Below are 19364 nucleotides of genomic sequence, written 5' to 3'. Positions count from 1 at the left end.
TTAATTCACAAGATGGTAGTATTTCAGTCTGCTCACAGCAGCTCCTGAGAGCATTCTTTCTAATCCCCACCCATATTTGACCTGTTCTAGCTCGTTTTTTAAGAGCTGCACCCAGCCTGTCCCTCGCTCTCTGTGGAAAGGTTTCCACACATCTTTCCATGCTTGCTGAGCTCAGTTGGACTGGGAGTCTGAACATCAATGAATGGGATTCCCATATAAAATTGCCTTGCTTGCAAAATCAGGGTTGATTTAGAGCATCTCTGTCCCTTATGAAACCCCTAAAATATGACTATGGCTAGATAGGCTTTTTTCCTTCCCTTAGAAGTTGAAAGTTTTGCCTAGCGTACCTGATGTTTGCCATCTCTGTTCCCCACCTGATGTGCAAAAATGCAAAGGTCCTTCCAGGCCCGTGGGCTGGACTAACCTTTTGCTGATGCTGCAAGCCTGAGTGTAAGAATCGGGGCGCTTTTTGTTACGAACCCGGCTCTAATTACCTGAGAAAATACTTGCAATGTAGGTTTTAACAAATGTTGTTTTTTAATGCAAAATAATTGAACCCATGAATCAAGCAGCCCCCCTGCCCCACCCCCTACTGCTGCTGACAGCATCTTCCCACACTTCTGCCTTGGTAGCATTGTTTGACTGTTCCAGCTCCAGCAGGTTTCAGTTACTGATCAGCGTAATTGCAATAACACGGCAATAATAAAGGAAGAATTTAAGCTTCCTTTTCTTGTAGTTGAAGGCTCTTGTCTTAAGTTTTAATAGCAGTCACGTGAACAAGATCCTGTGCCCATCAAAGGTTTGCATGATTGGGTAGCAATACTTTAGAAAGATGAAAAAGAACTGGATTTTGGGAACTATGAAACAACCCAATCCTATCAGGCTGCATTAGTACATCTAATATTAGAATGGGAAACTCTAGGGGTGACTTAACATTTTAGTGGATGCCAAGGAAAGCTTGAATAGGAGTTTATTGGAAGTTGCTTGCTGGATAATTCAAGTTGCTGGACTCGAGTAATTTGAGTTGTCTTTATTCTTGCTGAAAAACACAGCTGTGAACAATGAGTTAATGTTTTCCGTGTGCGTGTGTGGCTCACGTTTCCTTGTCAGGTTTGCTTTTGCTTTTGTAGATCCCAAATTTATAGATGCATGACTGTGAAGGAGTCATTTGTCTGAGCGTAGCGTCCCAGTCGGCTGCTGAGCCAGCTCTGTAGTTAGCAATGGGTTAAATAAAACACCTTAAAAATGCGTAGCAGTGAGAGGGCTGAGCTGTAGCAGTTCCTTCTGCTTTGTATACAAGAAAGCCACCAGCTGCTCTTCCTGCCAGAACATTTCCTCCAGAAAGGGGGGGGGAGACAGATTAATGGGAAAAAAATGCGTGCGCTGAAAAAGCCCGTATAGCAAAACATTCCCCCTTTGCGTGCAAGGGCTGCGCAGTTCACGCATCGCACCCGCGCCGTCTGCGCCCACCGCCAGCCTCGCTGCGTGCTGGCGGCGTGCGGCCCCGGCCGGCCCCGGCGAGGGGAATGCGGCTGCCGCGTGCGCGGGGGCAACGCGGGGCCTGCGGACCAGGTACGTAGCGCGGCGGCCAAGACGGGAGCAGCCGGCGCGGCGTGGGGCTGCGAAACCGGGCGATGGCGAGCCCTGCGCCGGCCGCGCCGGAGGCCGGCGCGTCAGACTGAGGCATTTTCTGTGCAGTGGGCACAAAAATGAACGGCTGCCAGAATCGGTCGATATGAAACAATCTCTTTTATTGGGCGGCTGCCCGGCCCTTCTGCTGCAACGGTCGATCTAATTGGCCGCTTCCTCCCACCATGCGCAGCTTCATGTGGGAAATGCCCTTTTTATCTACAATGGCTGACTGCACTGTGCCGCACTGTCAGTGTCTGGGGAGTCCCTCTCCAGCGAGCCCGGCTCGTTCCTAGCGCTCGAGTTGGAAAGGGGGCGATTGTCTTGTTGTAGCTGATTCTATTTCTCTTTTTCCTGCAGGTTGCTGAAAAGTGCCTTTCCTGAAGCCACCGCTGCTTGGATTTCTGTCTAGGGCTGCCTCTCTCTTCCCCCTTCGCCCCCCTTTTCTTTTTAATTTGGCGTTGCTTGCAGTTCGTACCCTGACGGCAACTCATCCATTCTTTCCCCCCCCTTTTTTTTTTTCTCCCCGTTTACACGCAGTTTGCTCAGCCATTTTTTTTTCTTCCCCCGACTATGTAGCAAATATTAAAAAGAAAGAGGGGAAAAAAAAGAAAGAAAAAAGAAAAATTCTAACATCCTTTTGCTCATTTTGATGCTCGCAAACTGTAATTTTTAGAAGCAAGAAATAGAAGGAAAAAAGTTTTCTCCCCAAGGACCGAGACCATTCCACAAACTGAAGTGCTGCCAGCAGCATATGCTTTTTGCAAGAATAATTGAAACCATTAACTGGAGAGCACAGAATTCTTTTGAAAGTCTGCCAGTTATTTTCAAGTAACTTAGGCAGTGGCACAAAATATAACACTTATATTTTAACTTCTACAATTGCACTTTTAGGAGCTGGCCTCTAATTTGATTTTCAGTTATTCTGATAAGATTTCTATTTTATGATTGGCTTTATGTTTAATTCTTGTTTAAACAAACACAATTTGACTTAAATGAAAACCTAAGTGCTGATGAATAGGAGTTCTACCAAAGCAACAAGTTAGTTATTTCTTCACGTTTAACTTGAATTCACTTTTTTACCCTTTTTTTAAAGAAAAAGATCAGCAGTAAATATTGCCCTGAAGAAGGGTGCGATTGCTTGCATTTTAATTTTTGTTTTTAATATGGCTGTAAACGTTTCCCTGGTCCGTGATACAAAATGGCTGACATTAGAAGTGTGTCGAGAGTTTCAGAGAGGTACTTGTTCTCGGTCTGATGCAGAGTGCAAGTTCGCCCACCCATCCCGGAGTTGCCATGTGGAAAACGGTCGAGTTATTGCCTGCTTTGACTCCCTAAAGGTGAGGACTGTCTAACACATGCGTTACCTAAGCTCACTGCTTTCCTTCTCTTGCGAATCACTCGGTGTGCGGGGACGTGAGATGTGTGGAGCAATTGTTTGCTCGTCTGCTCCTGCAGGGAGGAGGATGCTGGTGTGGGATGTAGCCCCTGAAAATCTAGGTTAGCTGGGAGTCCGCGTTTCCTTTGTTCAGCTGCATTCAAAAACTGGAAGTTTTAGACGGTTTCTTATTTGGGGATCGCAGTGGTAGTAGAAATAAGGGGGTGGGGGGGCACGATGCTCGGTCACAGTTCGGTTTTGGTTGAGTCTGACATCAAGTGCGATTGCATGAAGCATTGGTCGTCTCGGGGAGAGAGAAAGTAAGAGGATTTTATCCAGAGCGTTTTCTGGTTGTAGCTCAGGTCTGATATGGCTGTCTTGAAATGGATAATTTATATTGTGGGCAGTAAATGAAACTGAAATGACAAAGTAGAGAGCTGAAACCCAGTGCTTTAATTTGTGTCCACGGCACATTGGCTGTGCATTCGGTGCAGGGCTCTGAAATGTGCTTTCAATGAGCAGAAATAAAGGCAGCATTTTAAGATAATGAATCAGCTTTATGTGTACTTCCTGGAGACAGAGTTGCAGATGCACTGTAACACCATACTGTATATGAGGAACAGCCAAAATATTTGGAGAGCTCACAGGAAAATGGGTGTTGGGAAAAGGCGTTCTGCAAGGGATATGAAAACAGGATTGCTCTGCTAGTCCTGCCTGAGTTAGAACTAAGCCTTTCTGCTGGTGGTCATCTTTGTGTAGCTGATTTTGCGGGAGGTAGATTTTTTTTATTGCCTGTCACAGTCAAAGTTCAGGGGGTAACTTTCCATCTTACCAAGTGACCAGATCCCAAGTCAGGAGAGGGCTGGAGGATTTGGAGGAGGGGAAGGGAGCTGAGCATCTTTGGTTTGGTCGCTTCTACAGAGTTGTCTGGAAAGGAACCTACTTTTTCTGAAAAAGGGGCCCCTCAAAGCTGTTTTTAAACAGGATGATTAAAAACCCTGAGGCAACACGCATAACTGGTTGCTTCTGAGAACTCTTGATACTGTATTTAAGGTTTCAGTTAGAATAGTTAACCAGTTTGAGTTCGTAGAAGGAATCTGATAAATCTTATAAGCTTAAAAGTTCTCCCTTGAACTTAAATTGAAAAGCCTTAGGTTTATTTTTATGGGCACAGTGACTAAGAGAACTGGTGGAAGTGTGTCTGCACAGGTTCACACCAGGACTGGATCTGGTCTACTATGCCTTTACCCATTTTACTACCGTTTGTGACTTCTTCATATTTTCACTTTTTGTTCCCTTTTACCAGGAAGTTCAAGCTTCCTATTTGCATTCAGTTTTGCTCTTGTTAATCTGAGCATATGCAATGACTCTTTAGTTATACAGTGACTTTCAAATGTTCATTTACATTGCTGGCCTGCTGACAGTGAGAGACAAAAAGTATTTTTATCAGAGGAAAAAAGAAGTCATGTTCTTTGTGTCCTTGAAACTTTTGAATTGTAGCCAGTGACAGCGCAGATATTTTGAATGAAGAGATTAATATGTTTACATTTTATAGCACTTCTTTCAGTTCACGAATGAACGCTGTAACACCATGTGGGATAGTGTGGTGTCTCAGAGAACCTGCTTGGAAAGCTGCAAGCTGCAGGCAGGTGGCCCCTGTGTAGCCCCCCAGCTTGGGTTAGCTCCGTTATTTAAGAGCAGTGAGTTGCACTGTAAGTAGCAGTAACTGGTGTCATCCAGTGCCTAATGCTTCCCTGTCTGTGTTTGGTTTGAGTGGAGCATCTGCAACATGCTCAGGCTCTCCGTGCTGGGCCTTTCTCTGCAGACCTCAGGCCGCAGCATGGGATGTCCAGGGCCCAGCATATTGCCTAGCTCAAATCCCACCTGTTGGCAAGAGCACACATTTCCTACTGGTAAAGAGGGAGGAACGTTTTGGGGAACTCCATGTTGGGAAAGCAAAAACTGCCAAAAGAGTTGGGGATGATCTTCTGCAGTTCAGCATGTTTCCCATGTAACTGGCTGTTAAATAATGTTCTCTTTGCAGTTGCCTCTTGACGTGGTAGCAAATGCCCACTATGTGCTAGTTAAGTGGCCTAAATTTGCATGGGAACAGGTTTTCTGGATTTTTCCAAGCTTTGGACAGCCTTATGGAGGGCTGACAGCTCTGCCCTGCAGGAAGTACACTGGAGGAGAGATCAGACACTGCAGAGCATACGGCCAGGAGATGATGGCGGTGGCTGTTTCTGCACCCCATTGCTCAAATAAGAAGTGGGTCTCAAAGTCCTTCCTCAGACCCATGGTGGTTCTGTGCATCAGAGCTTCGAGAATGGGCAGTTGGCAGGAATTTGGCCAAGCACATCCAGACCTAAAGCCCGTGGGTAGACCCAGCCAGCCTTATCCATTCTTGTGACTGGATCCCATGGAGCTCATTTAACGGGAACTGCCTGAGTAGTGCAGGCCCTTGTGCACAGTGGTCCCACAGCTGGGCTGCTGCCCCGTTTCCAGGGCAGTGCCAGCACATGGCTTCAGAACGGTTTCAGAGATCGGCCCTATGGTTTTGGTCATTCTTGCTGGACAGAGCCAGGGCTCTGCCATCTCTCACGTCTGGGCTGCTGCCCCATTTAAAGGTGCGGTTCCCAACACCACCTCTTTCTTCTCCAACCAGAAGGCAGTCGTAATGGCAGGTTAACAAGGGGTGTGTGTGTGTTGTGTGTATGTGTGTGTGCACCATACTGTTCCCAGTGGTGATAACCAGCCTGGTGACTAAACTCTCGAACAATAGTCTCTCTGTTCTTGGGCAGGAGCTGGGCTCGCAAGGCCCTGTTTGCCATGGTATAGAGGGGCTTATGGTCATAACGCTGGCCTCTCTTTTTGGTGGCAGGAGATGTTCTGAGCCATGACTGCCTCTCCAGTTTGAGTGCATTGACTAGTCTCTGTTAGTGGCTGTGATGCAGAAAAGACTACCCTTGGCTTTTGCCACGCTGCCACCAGCCCATGGGGTCAGTCGTCCGACCCTCCCCAGTGTCGGCACAGAATTTTGTGTTGAGGCCCTAATACAATGAGGCCCCTCCATTAAAATCGTTGCATTCCCAAACCTCCTTTTAAGAGGTTTGCATCCCCATCCCGTGGACATCTTTGTGCGCTCAGTCGCTATTTCCCTCTGACAGCTGTTGAACACTGACCCTCTCCTCTCCTGCGGAAGGCTTTATAACTGCTTAGTGCTCTTTTCATCTTTTCACGCCCTGCATTAGCAGAACATCTGTGTTTCTTTACTGGAGACAGGATATAGGATGCTTGCAGCTAATAAGTTTTCCCGTTGTCTTGCAGTCGCCCAGGGCTTTGTTCGGAGGTTGCTTATCTGCAGCCATTGTGTAGCGTTGTTGCTTGTTTTTTCTCACAGAACGCTTAAGCTCGAACAATATGTTCGAACAGGAACTTCTGATAACCCAGCATACAATGGCTTCGCCTCGCTGATCAGGTCACAAACAGCATCTATATAGTTACTGCGTGTTATTTTCCGATCTCTTTATAGCAGTTCTACTTCCCTTGCAGAAGCAGTCAGGCTGCCTCAGTGCGTGTTGTTCAGATGTGAGCGTGTGCTCCCTGTACGCTTGTAAAGAAAATACAGGACTCCTGATGGCGTACTGTGGAGGCTCCATTGATGCAAGGGTGGGATTCACGGGTGGGGGCTCTGCAGGAGTGTTGCGTGGTTGAGAAATGCTTCGGTTGTAGAATATTGGCTTGCAATTGGGCTGCAAGTGCAGGGTTGAATCTTGCTGCCCTGGAATTGTGGTGCTTCAAAGGGGGAGTTTGCACGTTTGTGGGCAACAGAAGGAACCTTTCTCTAGCAGATTGATACGAAATTTAAAAATAGTGCCTGTGAGAAGCTGTTCACAGATTTGAATCAGATGCCAAGAGCAAACTCTCACTCTCTACTCACACTTTCTTCCTCATTAATTCAAATAATGCTGTTCTTAAAGAATAATTTGTGTGAATGGAAGGGCAAGTCCCCCCTGCTTGGTGGAGGGCAGTGCTGCAGTCCCTGAGCCAGCTGCTGCCATGCCACCTCCAGGTCCTGGAGTGACCGCGGAGGTTGCTGGGCAGAGGCTTGTGCTCTGCAGTACCACCTGGACAAGTCCCAAAGGGCCTCTGAGATGTTACTCAGCTTTCTTCTTCGATCTGTGGCCTTCTGGAGTGGTGCCCTTCATATGCAGGGACATTAGTACAGACAAAACTGAGGGTACGGTTTTGAAATGACTGTTCATCTTTTTGTAGAGGGAAACCTTGCCTTCCCTGCAAGCTGCTAGTTGATGAGGTGGTGTGAAGTCTGTTATGTTTTGCTGAGGAATGTTAGTTTAAGAAGCTATGGAATAGAAAATGAAATGTGAGCAAAGGAGAGAACTGTACTGTCATCACCGTAAACTGAGATGGCCCTTGTATTTTTTGCATCAGCTTTTCTCTGGGTTTGGCATGCACAGTCCTATACATAGCTGGTGCTTTTTGTAAGGGTCAGGACAGGGTTTGCTGTCTCATGGCAATTCTTCCTCAGGTTTGTCATGGCCCTGCAGTGGGCTGCCTGCAAGTGCTCATCAAGTCCTTAACCTTCCTGTTCAGACTGGCAGTAGCGGATGAGCTTGTCTGAGTCTTAATTCCCTGTCCAGCAAATCATTAGTTTGTTCTTCAACTTCTGAAGATGTAAGGAAGAAAAAACATTCTCTGATCACTAGAAACGCAAACTGATAAGCAGTAAGCTGAGAGAAAGAACATTAGTAGAGAGTGATGTATTATATAAAAATATGCAGGTAGTACAGACCAGGTGTTCAAAAAAGCTTTGATTTATTCAGCTTGCAGTTCACGTAGCTGCACTGTGGACTCATGGTTAAAAACGCTATTTACAAGCCCAGCTTTGATTTGTCTTTTTATTTGCTTTATGAGTGCAGATGTTTCCATATGCAAATCAAAGTTTTGAAGAGAGTTTTTTAAAGACAGAAAATAGCATGGTGAAAGTCTCAGGGGTATGAATTTTGACTTTGGGAGGTCAAATTTAAAAAATGTGATCATAAAGCTGTTATGCGTTTCAAAACATTCTTTTCTATGTAAAAACAGTGAATTGTGCCTAGGTATGCACATAAAATCGATAATGAAAAGCTATTACCAAAGAAAAAAGAAGTATTCTTTTGTTTACATTACCCTTTTTCTAAAAGAGGTATTATCTGATAATTGTGTTTAGAAATCCCACAGCCACCTGAAACCAGCAACTGCAAAGCTCGCCGTGTTTGGACAATAAGTGTACCAGACGATCTTGAACCTGGCACACCTCATTCACTGTTCATTACAGCTTTCCTGCTAATTTACCTGTTTTATAATGACTTTGGAGCTCTTTCTGACTATTACTGATTTGCAATCAAAATCTTTTAAAAAATAAACTATAAATTGGGAATAACTAAAAACTTCCACTGAACTCAGCATATGGCTACATTCTTGATTTTGGCAGGGGGGAGTGAGACAAGACCATAGAGATGTATTTGGAGAGACTCTCTGTGTATCTGGAGAGATGAACATAATGGAGTTGCAAGTAAGCCAGATAATGAATGTTTTTGAGTCAAGTAACATTTATGAGAAACCTTTGCTTCCCATCAGTAAAGACACTGTTCCTTACCTGTGTAGCAACAGTATTTGATCATTTGAAATGTATTTCTTCTCTTTTAGAGATGTGATTCAGTAAAATGTGTTTAAAAATAAGTTTTATTTATAAGAACTGTTGCTATTGTATTGCTCCTAAAATAGAGCAATACTTTAAGGAGAATAAGAGTCTTCAAGTGAAAAAATCTTGTTTAGGCCTGACCCCTTTTTGTGTACAGATTATGATAAGCTCTATTTCTTTTAGCAGCATAACTTAATCAATGAATGTATAGTGCGTATACTTTCTGCTGTCTGTGCCCAGAAGTTCCTAGGCACGGCTGTGGGAGTGAGACGACTGACAGAGACACTCACCTAGGCAGTGTCTGTATCTGACTGTCTCTGACCTCCTTCTGCGTCTCCCCCAGAGCGAGGAGGGCAGATACTGTTTATTGGGGTCAGGCTAGTTGCTTCACGATGGTGTGCGACAGGCATGGTGGAGTGCAACCTACCTAGGCATGTTCAGCTTCGTGGAGAAAATATATGCTGTTGCTTTAATCTGCTTAGCTGATCTTTCTGTGGGATAGAGGTCTGGGCAGAGCATATTCGATTTATTTAGCATTATCCACGGGTTTCTCTGTGCCAGCAGTCTCGCTTCAGTTGCTATGACTTTTTTGACAGCTGAAACTTGACAGATGAGCGCTGGCGAGTCTTGATATCATAGCTGGAAAGGCTGCTGCTCTTAGCTGTCCCCTTGCTTCTGTGCCATAGGGTACTGCCTCTGCAGCAGGGTTAGCAGGAGAACAGTGTGCCTGTGCCTCAGATACAGTGTGCAAAGTCCAGCATCTGAGCTGAAACCCCTGTGGTCCTGGCTTTGTGCTAAGGTGCTGGATTATTATCTACAGTAACTGGGAACAGGCCTGTGTGTCCTGGTGACTCTGCAGCAGGGACAGTAATAGAGAGCCAGAGGCAGGAAGGTCTTACTCGTTGCAACTATTTGCAAAGATGCAAGGCAGAGTCCTTGGTAGGAATTCCTTGTTTTTGCTTTAAAGCGAGCAGGTGGTTTTGAAGCATGCTATGGAGGGAGAAAGGGGGTTGACCTGTCCTCATCTCCAGTGGCTTGTTCTGCAGCTGAGCAATCTCAGCAGGGAATACTTTATCTTGGGCTTTGTGTGTTTTCAAGGACACATGGTTTGTGAAACGTGGTGTTGTCCAAGGCTAACATGACAAGAAACACAAGATTTCCATAGGTTTCCTGTGCATGGTCTGGTGGTTTTGGTGCTACCCTAGAGGAATGCTCCTATCTTAGCTCGTTGCTAGAAGAGTGGGGGAAATAACAAGAATATTGTGTAGCACTGCTGGGAACTGAGAAGTGAGAGTCATCCCAAAGCAGAGGGCTTCTTGGGAATTCCTGGAGACATGGGCATTTAACACTGTTAAATCTGAGTTTGCTTGAGTGATCTTGGTTGGGGTGGGTCTGAACATTGGTCTGCTGTGACCACCGGCTCTTGCAGAATCAGTTTGCAAGAGTCTGCCAGAGGATTGGTTTGTGTCTTTGGACCCTGCACCACTGCAAGGAGAGGTGTTGATGCTGATGGCTCCCAAGTGGCAGGACACGCTCTGTGGAAAGTCAAGGGCCAACCCTTCATCTGTCCAGCAGCTCTCCCGTTAGGCTTTGAAGAGCTTGGGTTCTGATAGTCTAAACAACTTGGTATTATTCTATTTTCATTATATTTCTTCACTCAGACCCTTTCTCTTCCATTTTCCTTTCCAGTTTACATGGCATCTGGGTGTACTGGTGGGGATGGTCTCCTGCATGGGGGTGGGCAGCAATGCTGTTAATGCACAGGCCTGTATGAATGTCTCAGCTAGACAGGAAGAGCGACGTTAATACAGACAGAGGGACAGTCACAGTCATCCAGATGTTGCCATCAGTATGGAGATGGGTGTTACAAGCCTGAGAGGAAGCTTGCATAGGAGTTGTCTGTATGGAAAATGCAAGCCCTCCAAAATTATCAGTGTGATACTTCTCCTGGTAACTGCACTAGTTCTTCAGAAAATGAGTTAAATACTCATTTTCTAGTTGACTAGGCTTTGGTGACTCCCTCCTGAAAAACGTTGGTCCCTTGATTGCCATATTGGCCTATTCATCAGACCTTAGGCAATAATGCCTGTGGAAAGTAGATATTAGATGCCTTTGAGTATCTGCTTTCCCAGCAGTTAATGTGCTTTGCAGTGGACACTTTTCAAGTCTAAGTATCTGCGTTGCTTTCTGCATCTAAAGCTGTGGGACTGTTTTACAGGCTTGGTCAACATGAGCATATTCATAAGCTAACATCAGTAATAGTGAAAGTCACTTCTGAATGCCTTTTTCCCTGTCTGCCATGTTTCCCTATAGAGAGGAGCATGTCTCTTCCCTTCATCCTCTCTCAACTTTAGATCTCTTGCGGTGTCCCACATCTGACTACTTTGGTAGCATGAGACAACTTGGCTTCTCCCCATCCGCTGTGTGGCATTGCTAGGAGCCAGGTCTAGGTGTGAAAGTTTCCAAGGCAAAGGCTTCCTTTTCTCTGGGTGGCTGTGGCCTGACAAGTGTCAAAACATTCAAGCCATTTGTGGGGAGGGATCCGGGTGAGTCTTTGGAGCCTGTCTTGCTGCATGGTGAAGTCATCAGGACTCTCCTTCACTGTACCATGGATACCTGTAAGTGGAGTGTCTTGGCAGCACTCCTTGCGTGTATGAGACGTGGGCCACCCCTGCTGGTGTCAGGTTAGGGTTTAACTGCTCTGGGTGATGCTGAATGATTCTTCTGTCTGTTGCAGTGTACAGTCATGGGGTAAAACCAGATCCACTCTTGTTTCTGTGGAAATGGTCTCTCAAGATCTTTGTTTACTGTCATGGAGAGCCTTGTCTGTTCCCCAGACTTCTGACCCTACTAACTCCCAAGGGCTTGCCTGCACAGGAGCGAGTTTCTGTGCTGTCACCTGGATATCTTGGGGGCTCCAGGCTGGTTTTTGGTGTCTTTGGGTCAGGTTGAGAATAGCTGGTGAGAGGTGTGAGGGCAGATGTGCATTTTGAGGCCAGTCTTTTTGAGGCAGTTGTGGTACAAGTGGAAAACACAGGTGTTCTTTACCTGGGACCAGCTTTGACCAGATGTGGAGCCATGCAGCTATGTTAGGCATCTCCCACTTCCCTGGTGCGTATTTCCAGTAGGCGCAGTAATGCCACTGTTGTCCTGCTTCCTTTCTTCCCTCCTCTCTCTAACTCTTTCCTGCAGCTACCTAAATCTATTACATCTTTTCCTTCGGAGAGGCCTCAGACTTGTTTGTATTTTCCCTTGAACATGTTGGAAAGCAGAACAGTGGCCACAAACTTGTCCTGAGACCACATGTCTGAGGCCAGCCTCCTAGGGGAGATGGGCCAGGCAAATCCAGCAGCGGGGTTTTCCACAGGCTGCTGTGCCAGCCTCTTCTCTCTTCATCAGCAATCCCTGGCAATGCAGGGCCTCCACTCTTGTCTGCAGTTAGAGTTGCCCAGGTCTCGTCCCTGTGGCATGAGCAAACCACCATCCCAAAATGATAAAGCCAGCAGCATTTATATTATTAATGTCAGCCAAGAGTAACCTTGGTTTTCTGGTTGGGAAGATGGTGGTGAAGTGCTGACTGCTGCTCACGCTTGCCTAAAAAAGCAGGAGAGAAATTCTTTTGGGATGTGACTCTAAACCCTTCTGAGTTACTGCATCTGCTGAAGTAGATACATTTTGAAACCTTTTATGGGCATATTGCAATGTTGCACGTCCATGGCATGCCATCTCCAGCTCCTGAGGCTGGCTGACTTTTTTTAAGGACAAAGCCCTCCGGACTGAGGCTCCACTTCTGCAAAATACGTAAGGCCTCATTTTAGGCACATTACAATTACTGTGGAATGCAAAGAACTCCCTGTGCTGTTGTGTTGTTGATTCAGGTTTTTAGGTAGGGAAATGGTCCTCTCTGCCATTCCCCCAAAGAGGGATAACTGCCTCCTGTTTCCCCTCTGTCACCTTTGGCTCTCCAGCTCAGGAGAGTGGCTTTCCTTGCGCATGCTCAGCGTGCGCACCTGGAGCTTGCAGTCCTGCTGAGCCTGCTTGGGTGTGCAGATACAAGTGCTGTGTCTGTGACTTGTCGTGCAGCTACAACATTCTGCTCTGTGAGCCCTGGCTTTCCCTCTGCGTAGAATGGAAGGAGATGGGGCCCTGAAGCCCAGCTAGCAAGGAGCGGCAGCTCTTAGGCTGAGCCTTGTGAGCGTGTGAGTCAGTGCCGGGTGTTAGCCAAGGGAGTGCTGAGGGGTGTGTGTTTGCACAGTGAGCTCTGGCAGCTCAGCGTGAGCCATGCTGCAAGCTGTGGCATTGCCAGAACCACTTAGGGGAGGAAGTTCAAGCTTTAGTTCTGCCAGCCCTGATCTAGAACAGTAGCTCTTGCTGTGGGATTCAGATGGATGCCCCGAACTTGTTAGCTGCTGTCCCCCGAGGGAGTTTGGGCAAAGAGGGTCTGCGCAAACACGGTGCCACACTTGGGCACGATGTCCCATCTCGCTGCTTTTCCAGCACAGCCACCTAGCAAATTCTCTTGCTCGTGATTGCATTCGCGCAGCGAAGCTGGCTGGGGGAAAGGCAGCGGAAGATTGCTTTGCGGAGCGTGACTCTGCGCATGGGGAGCTGGTGGATTTCTTCAGCAGCCTGGTATCGCGTTGATGTAATCCCTTTGCCAACAATAACATTTTGCCGCTTGGTTCACCCATCTGAAAGAGGGTGCAGTAATGGGTATTTATATAATTGAGCTGTTTGGAAGCTTTAAAACAAATATGAACAGGATACGCCAGATTTTCTGGAGAGCCCATCATCTAGCATCTCCCACAGAGGATGCACTTCAGTGGTTAGGTTTCCAAGAGAGGACCTGAGCTCTTTTGAAAATCTGCCCCTATAAATATTGTTATGCTGGTATTAAAATAAATGCTTTGAGGTACATGGATGAATGTTGCCCCGTACAGGCAAAGTTTTACTTAGGACTTATGAATGTTGTTTTACTGCTTTTCATAAAACAGCAGAGAACCAGGCACTGACCCCCTTCTTTAGCTCATGTAGTCTCTTGTGCCATGTCTAATGATGGCCTTTTGATTAGAGGAAAGGCCAAGGATTTGGGAAACCAGCATTTAGGTCCTTGCTGTGACTCAGGCTGCTTTATTAGTGGTGGTGTGTCAGTCTCTCTGTGCCTAATTGCGCTTTTTGACCTCTCAGAAGCAGTGCAAAGAAAAAAAATGTCTCAGAGTGGAGCTCAGCTATGTAGTAACAAGACTCTGGGTGTTTTAAGCAGATGTCTCATTTGAGTGAGCATTTCAAAACCTGGCTCCTTCTAAATAAATAGCTATCAATCGCAGTTCTCCGGTCTTACCTGTCTGTTATGAAAACCCTCTCTCCTGCAATGGAAGTGAAAGTATTCAGCTTAACTAGAGATAGTATGTATTAGGTACTAACAAAATCTTTCTGTTATCCACACAATAGAAAGTACATGGCACACAAGGAGCACTGATTCCTGCTCTCAGAAAGCTTGGCACTTTAATTCTCCGACATCTCAGTCTCTGTATGTTGGTTTAGTTCTGGGCCTTGAGTCTGGCTTCCTTTGGCTTGGTCACTTGGGATCCCCACCAGCAGCATGGTTGGGGGCTGCAATTCTGGGCTGGTGGGTTTTAACTTTTGACTTGGCATTTTCACGTCTTTTGTCTGAAGCCAGCACTTTGGCATGGCCCTGTGCCATTCTCTGTTGCGTGTTTGAGCTGGAAACTTGGGAGCTAGAGGTGCCTTTCTGCAACATCTCGTTTAAAACTGAGGGCATGTTCTCGAGGGGGAAAATTGGCTTGCTAGGAAATGAGTGTTCTCAAACCAAGCATGTTTGCTATTCTAAAAGTTTGTAGTGAAATGTTACGGCAGATGGCCCGCTTACAGTGCGGGATATTATTAGAGCCATGATCAGTGCTAATAAGGTCATTGACAGTAGAGGAGGAGGTCGGTGTCTGACCCTGTTTGAAAGGCGGCAGCCTGCGCTCCGGGGGAGAAGTCTCTCTCTGACAGTGCTGCAATGTGAATGTTTAAAACAAGCTATCTTTGCATGCCTCAATGTGGCTGTGCTGCAGAGTGAAGTACCACCCTAGCACATTTGCTGTGGGGATGCTGGGCCTGTTCCTCAGCGCCCTGACCCCTAGCCGAGGTTAAGTCCCCAGAGCACTGTTAAAAAGATGAATTCTGCATAAAATAATGGCCCCAAGAAAGGAAACTCAGGACTGGTTTAAGTCAGTCTCACAGAATGGGTACCATTTAAAAACACATTGCCCAGTCCTCTGATGATGGAGTGGTATGCACTGAGTTTTATCATGTCTCTGCATCCCCTCTGGGTCTCTGTGTGTGGAACAAGTCCCTCTTCACCAGGCACAGCCTCTCCATGATAGCAAGTGCAGCTCCCCAGAGGGACGTTAGCACAGGAATGGGATCCCTCCCCCTCCCACAGCACTGGGAGGGTGAAGGTAGCTCAGGTTTAGAAACATTAATACTTAAGCCTCCTGGAGAGCTCCTGGACCCTCTCAGATCCCAGCTGGAGAGCTTTAGCAGCCATTAGGGGTTAGCAAAGCCTGACTGCCACTGGGATGGTTGGAGCTGGCTGGAGAGGGAGTGGGACAGGGCTGATGTGTCATTGCTGGGCAGGAAGATTTGGGGAAAAGGCAGCTCTGGCTTGCCCAGCTCCTCAGTGAAGCAGTATCTTTCTAACGGATCAACTTAAGAGGCAGGCTTACTTGAACACATTCTGCATTAACACAGCATTTACTTTTAGCTGGCCTTTTCTACACAGGTGTCAAAAAATACTACAGCAAGGAGCATTGGGGTCAAGCCTCAGTTGTATTAGTGGTGCCCACATCTCTGCCCAGCCTTCCTGTACCCAGCCGTGCCTATACCAGGCTCCAGTGAGGGTTTAAGCCATTAACCCCAACTGTGCTGCTTAACTCAATTTGTCTCCTTGCTGCTGCTTTGAACAAGACGCTAGCTGCTCCTGGGTGCTGGGGCCAGATCTAGGTGCTTACTGAGGAAAAACAGCTCTTCCCCGACCTGTCCTGTGGCTCCCCTGCATGGAGGGGCAGCAGCGAAAGTAGGTGGAATATCTAGCTGCTTTAGCTGGGGGAAGGGAGATGCCCGAGGGCAGCACAGATGCAGCGAAGTTGCAGACAACCTGCCTGAGAGCGCAGCCGTTGCTAAATGGTGGTTCCCGAAGTCTGTATTATCTGCAGGGGCACGGCTGGCGCTGGGAACAATCACACGGAGATTAGGCCCTAAAGAGCCCCTGCCACAACTGAGCAAAGTTTGGAAACAAAACCTCAGCGTGTAATCCCAACTGCGCTGGCCGATCCTGCTGACCGGCATTTCTTCCTTTTGCTGTCGGTTACTGGCAGATCAGAGTGTAAGTGGAAGCTTTCTTTCCGACTGAGTTCCCCTTCCTCCTGCGTGGTCCATCCGTGCAGTGTCACGCTAGGCACAATGCTCGGGATCTGCTCCTGGGGTCCCTGCCACGTGGCGCTGCGGATAGCAAGTGCTGGCAGCACTGCAAGAATTTGCCCAGGAGGGAGCCAGAGCCTTGCTGGGTTGGGCATTTCAGCCTGTGCTGCAGCACTTGAGTAGCCAGCGAAGCGGGGACCTGAGAGCAAGAAATGCATGCGAGAGTCTTGAAGGAGGGCTTGAAAGGTCATCGTCTAGCCAGATATGGCAGAGGTGATGGTGTTTGAGGTCAGCTGTAGGAAGTAAAGCGCTTTTCTTCCCACAAGGGAATCTTGTTTTGTACAACAGTGGATTTCCAAGACAGAGAATTGTCTTTGTTTGGAAACGAGCAACATCGCATCCAACCTCCGTAGGGGAGGTGTTAAAAATGCACCTGGCAGTTTCTGCAGGAGCCCTCCTGAGTCTTGCTCCAGTATCCCAAGACTTGTGCAGCCTTGTTCCAAATGCCCTGTTTCTCCTTCTCCTTTCTGCTCTGTTTCCTCCTCCCCTCTGGGCTTATTTGTCCCCAAGCCCTCCTGCAGCTCTGCTGTGTCCCTGCCTGTCGTTAGGTGTGGTGTCTGCAGAGCCGGGAGCAAGGCAACCGAGGAAGTCTGCCTCTCTGCCTCCCCCTCCGCCTGTTGCCTCTGTGGTCGCTTTGATTTCTCGGTGTACCTGGTACACTTGCAGATAAAGAAGTAATCATCATGGTTACCTCCCCACAGACTTTGGCTCCCCGCCGTGTCAGTCTTGCCGCCTGCAAAGCCTCCTCAGTGCGCTGGGGTGTAGGAGCCGGAGCGAGGCAGGCAGGCAGGCAGGCGAAGTGAGTCAGAGAGGTGCTGTCAGAGCTGATAAAAGTAGGCCAGGGAGGTCTGCAGTCTTCATGGAGCTGTCGGAGGCAGAGCAAGCAGGAAGGAAGTGGGGGCAGCTGCCAGGAGGAGAGGAGCGGCTCCCAGGGCTGCCAGCGCGCTCTTGCAGGACGGGGGAGGCTGGGCACGTAGCGAGGTCCCTGTGCGATCCAGCCGTGTCAGCGTTATCAGCATCTGCTGGCTCGCCGCCTCCCGCAGCGGGGGGCGGATTACCCAGCGGCGCGGCGCAGCGCACCGCACGGCCGCCTTGCCAGCTCCCTGCTGCCGTTCGTCACTGGAGCCCACTCACGCTGCTCATGAGCCCATTTGGAGAGTTTAGGGAAGTCCCGTGGGGGCTAAACAAGGCAAATGAACAGCATCGCTTTTAGGTAGTGGTGCAGAGATGGGAAGCGTGGCCTGTCCGCTGCTAGGATGCAGGAGCTGGAGAGCAGCACAGCTGTAGCCCTTCAGTTAGGGGCAATCCAGCAAGGAGAGGCTTGCTTGGAGTGGCTTCCTAGAGGGGCTCACTTCTCAATAAACTGTCTGGCAGAGCTAGCCAGTCTTTGAGGGAGAAGAGGAGTGTAGAAGCAATCCCCTGCAGAGCCTGTATGTGCAACTTGCAGACTGAATTCAATTGCCTCCGAGTGCGTGAAATGCAGCAAAGTCAGTTCTACTGCAACTGCAAATCTTGGCGCCGTTATAACTGTATTCCTTTCCCCCACACAGTCACATGGCTTCAGGGTTGTAGAAGATCAGTAATTTGGAGAAGATGATAATTTATGAAGAACCAGTAGTGAGTGGTTCCTTGTTGAAACTTCTGACAATGTTGGGAAGCGTGGTAGGGAACAGGGCTCTTCCCATGGCAAATTTGTGCTGTGACTGACACTTCTCCTAGCCACATGTTTTCTTTTCCACCAAGTCTTGTGTATTTAGACTAAACTCTTCAGGCTGGGACCATCTTGTTCTGTGTTTGGGTAGTACTTGGAAGCAGGACCCTGAGCTATAGCATCAATGAATACTTGTATTCACAGAGCCAAAAATTCCCTGCTGTGGCTTTGTGCGATATAGTGCAATTTGAATTAAGAAGGTTTTGTTGTTGTTGCTTTGTGTTTTTTGTTTGCCTTTTTTGAAGAGTCCTTGGTAATATAAGATCTTTGGAAGTATTTACTCACAATGGAGCTCACATTAACTAGGACTGAAACACCACCAAAAGTCATTTTTGTCATCTTGTTTGGGTGAATTCTAGGAGAATGATTTTAAGCATCCTTTCGGAGTGTACGCTGTCAGGAGTAGCCCAGTCAGAAGAAAAGCTTTAGCAATTCTTTTAATGCTTCTCTCTTTGTATGAGTGATACTGTGCAAACTCTTGTACAAAGGATTTCCACCAAGGGCCTATCGGAAGTTCATCTCTCGGTTTAAGCAGGCGCGAGCGTTCTTTACAGCCTGGTATGCACTGACGTATGCACCGGCCCTGCTGCATTCCAGACTCGCTAATGACACTGGAGCTTCTTTGCAGCTACTCCGCTCACGTGTCTGGAGAGGCTGCAGATGTCCTCAGGAAAGGTCACCCTGCTTGGCAGAAAAATCTTTCCCAGCCAGCTCTGGTAGGGGCCCATCTTGGCAAAACACAGAAGAACATTTGCATCACAGCTGACTCTCATCCTGGCTATACCTGATCAGGGCAGTGAAAGGTCCTTTTTCTTGCTGCCCTTTTAGGAAAGGCTTCTGCTGTGTCTGAAAATCTGAAGGTAGCTCTGGTTGGTGGCAGAAACAAAATACATGAGGTCAAGTGTCTTCCAGCATGTCTAAGGAAGTCATATTGTCAAGATAGCTTTTAAAGGCTGTTTTTTATTAGAAAGTAAATCCTTGCATTCCTCCTAGTCGACAAAACGTTGAGCATCAGCCAGCCTGTATTGCACTGGTGACTGGGACGAGGATAAGCAGCTCAGAGTAAGCACTGAGGGCAGGAATTTAGGGAGCAGAGCAATAATATGGAAAGGGAGGGAAAAAAGAAAGCCACAGTAATTTGATCGGTTTGCTTTTTGTGACTGAAACCTGAATAAGCTAGTGTGTCCACATGGATGTGCTTGAGTTATTTCCACCTCCCCCAGCTTTTCCCTTATGCTCTCAAACCTAAATACGTGACTCTGGCAGTTATTAAAAACACAAACCATGAAAAAAAACTCAAGCAAATGAAACCCCTGATCGGTTCCATTCCTGCTGGCTGTGCGTGTACACACACACACGCGCGTGCGCGTTCCCCTCTTAGCTGTTCTGGCACTGAGCAGTGTTGTGCTGGGGTGCTGCATTTAGGTCAGGATTTCTGGCAGGGCAAAAGCTGC

At 47.6% G+C, this 19364-nt stretch overlaps 1 protein-coding gene across 8 annotated transcripts in view; it reads left to right on the top strand.

Annotated features, from left to right (window-relative positions):
* The window catches only part of MBNL3 (muscleblind like splicing regulator 3), a 99202-nt gene that overhangs the window by 32777 nt on the left and 47061 nt on the right, over window positions 1–19364 (top strand). For 6 of the 8 annotated variants that reach the window (XR_003256159.1, XR_003256158.1, XM_026082703.1 and 3 more), the window contains exon 2: window positions 1990–2969. The exons of 1 other annotated variant lie outside the window; for it this stretch is intronic. Coding sequence is in view for 5 of the 7 variants with exons in the window: in XM_026082703.1 (XP_025938488.1) it covers window positions 2796–2969 (174 nt within the window). In the remaining 2 variants the exon portion in view is untranslated. Of the gene's footprint in view, window positions 1–1476; window positions 1573–1989; window positions 2970–19364 lie in introns of those variants that run through there. One more of the 8 variants, XM_026082702.1, reaches the window with a different exon arrangement.

Source organism: Apteryx rowi, unplaced genomic scaffold (genome assembly GCF_003343035.1).
Source record: "Apteryx rowi isolate R43461 unplaced genomic scaffold, aptRow1 scaffold_59, whole genome shotgun sequence".
Taxonomy (NCBI): Eukaryota; Metazoa; Chordata; class Aves; order Apterygiformes; family Apterygidae; genus Apteryx; species Apteryx rowi.
This window is presented reverse-complemented; position numbering and strand designations above follow the sequence as displayed.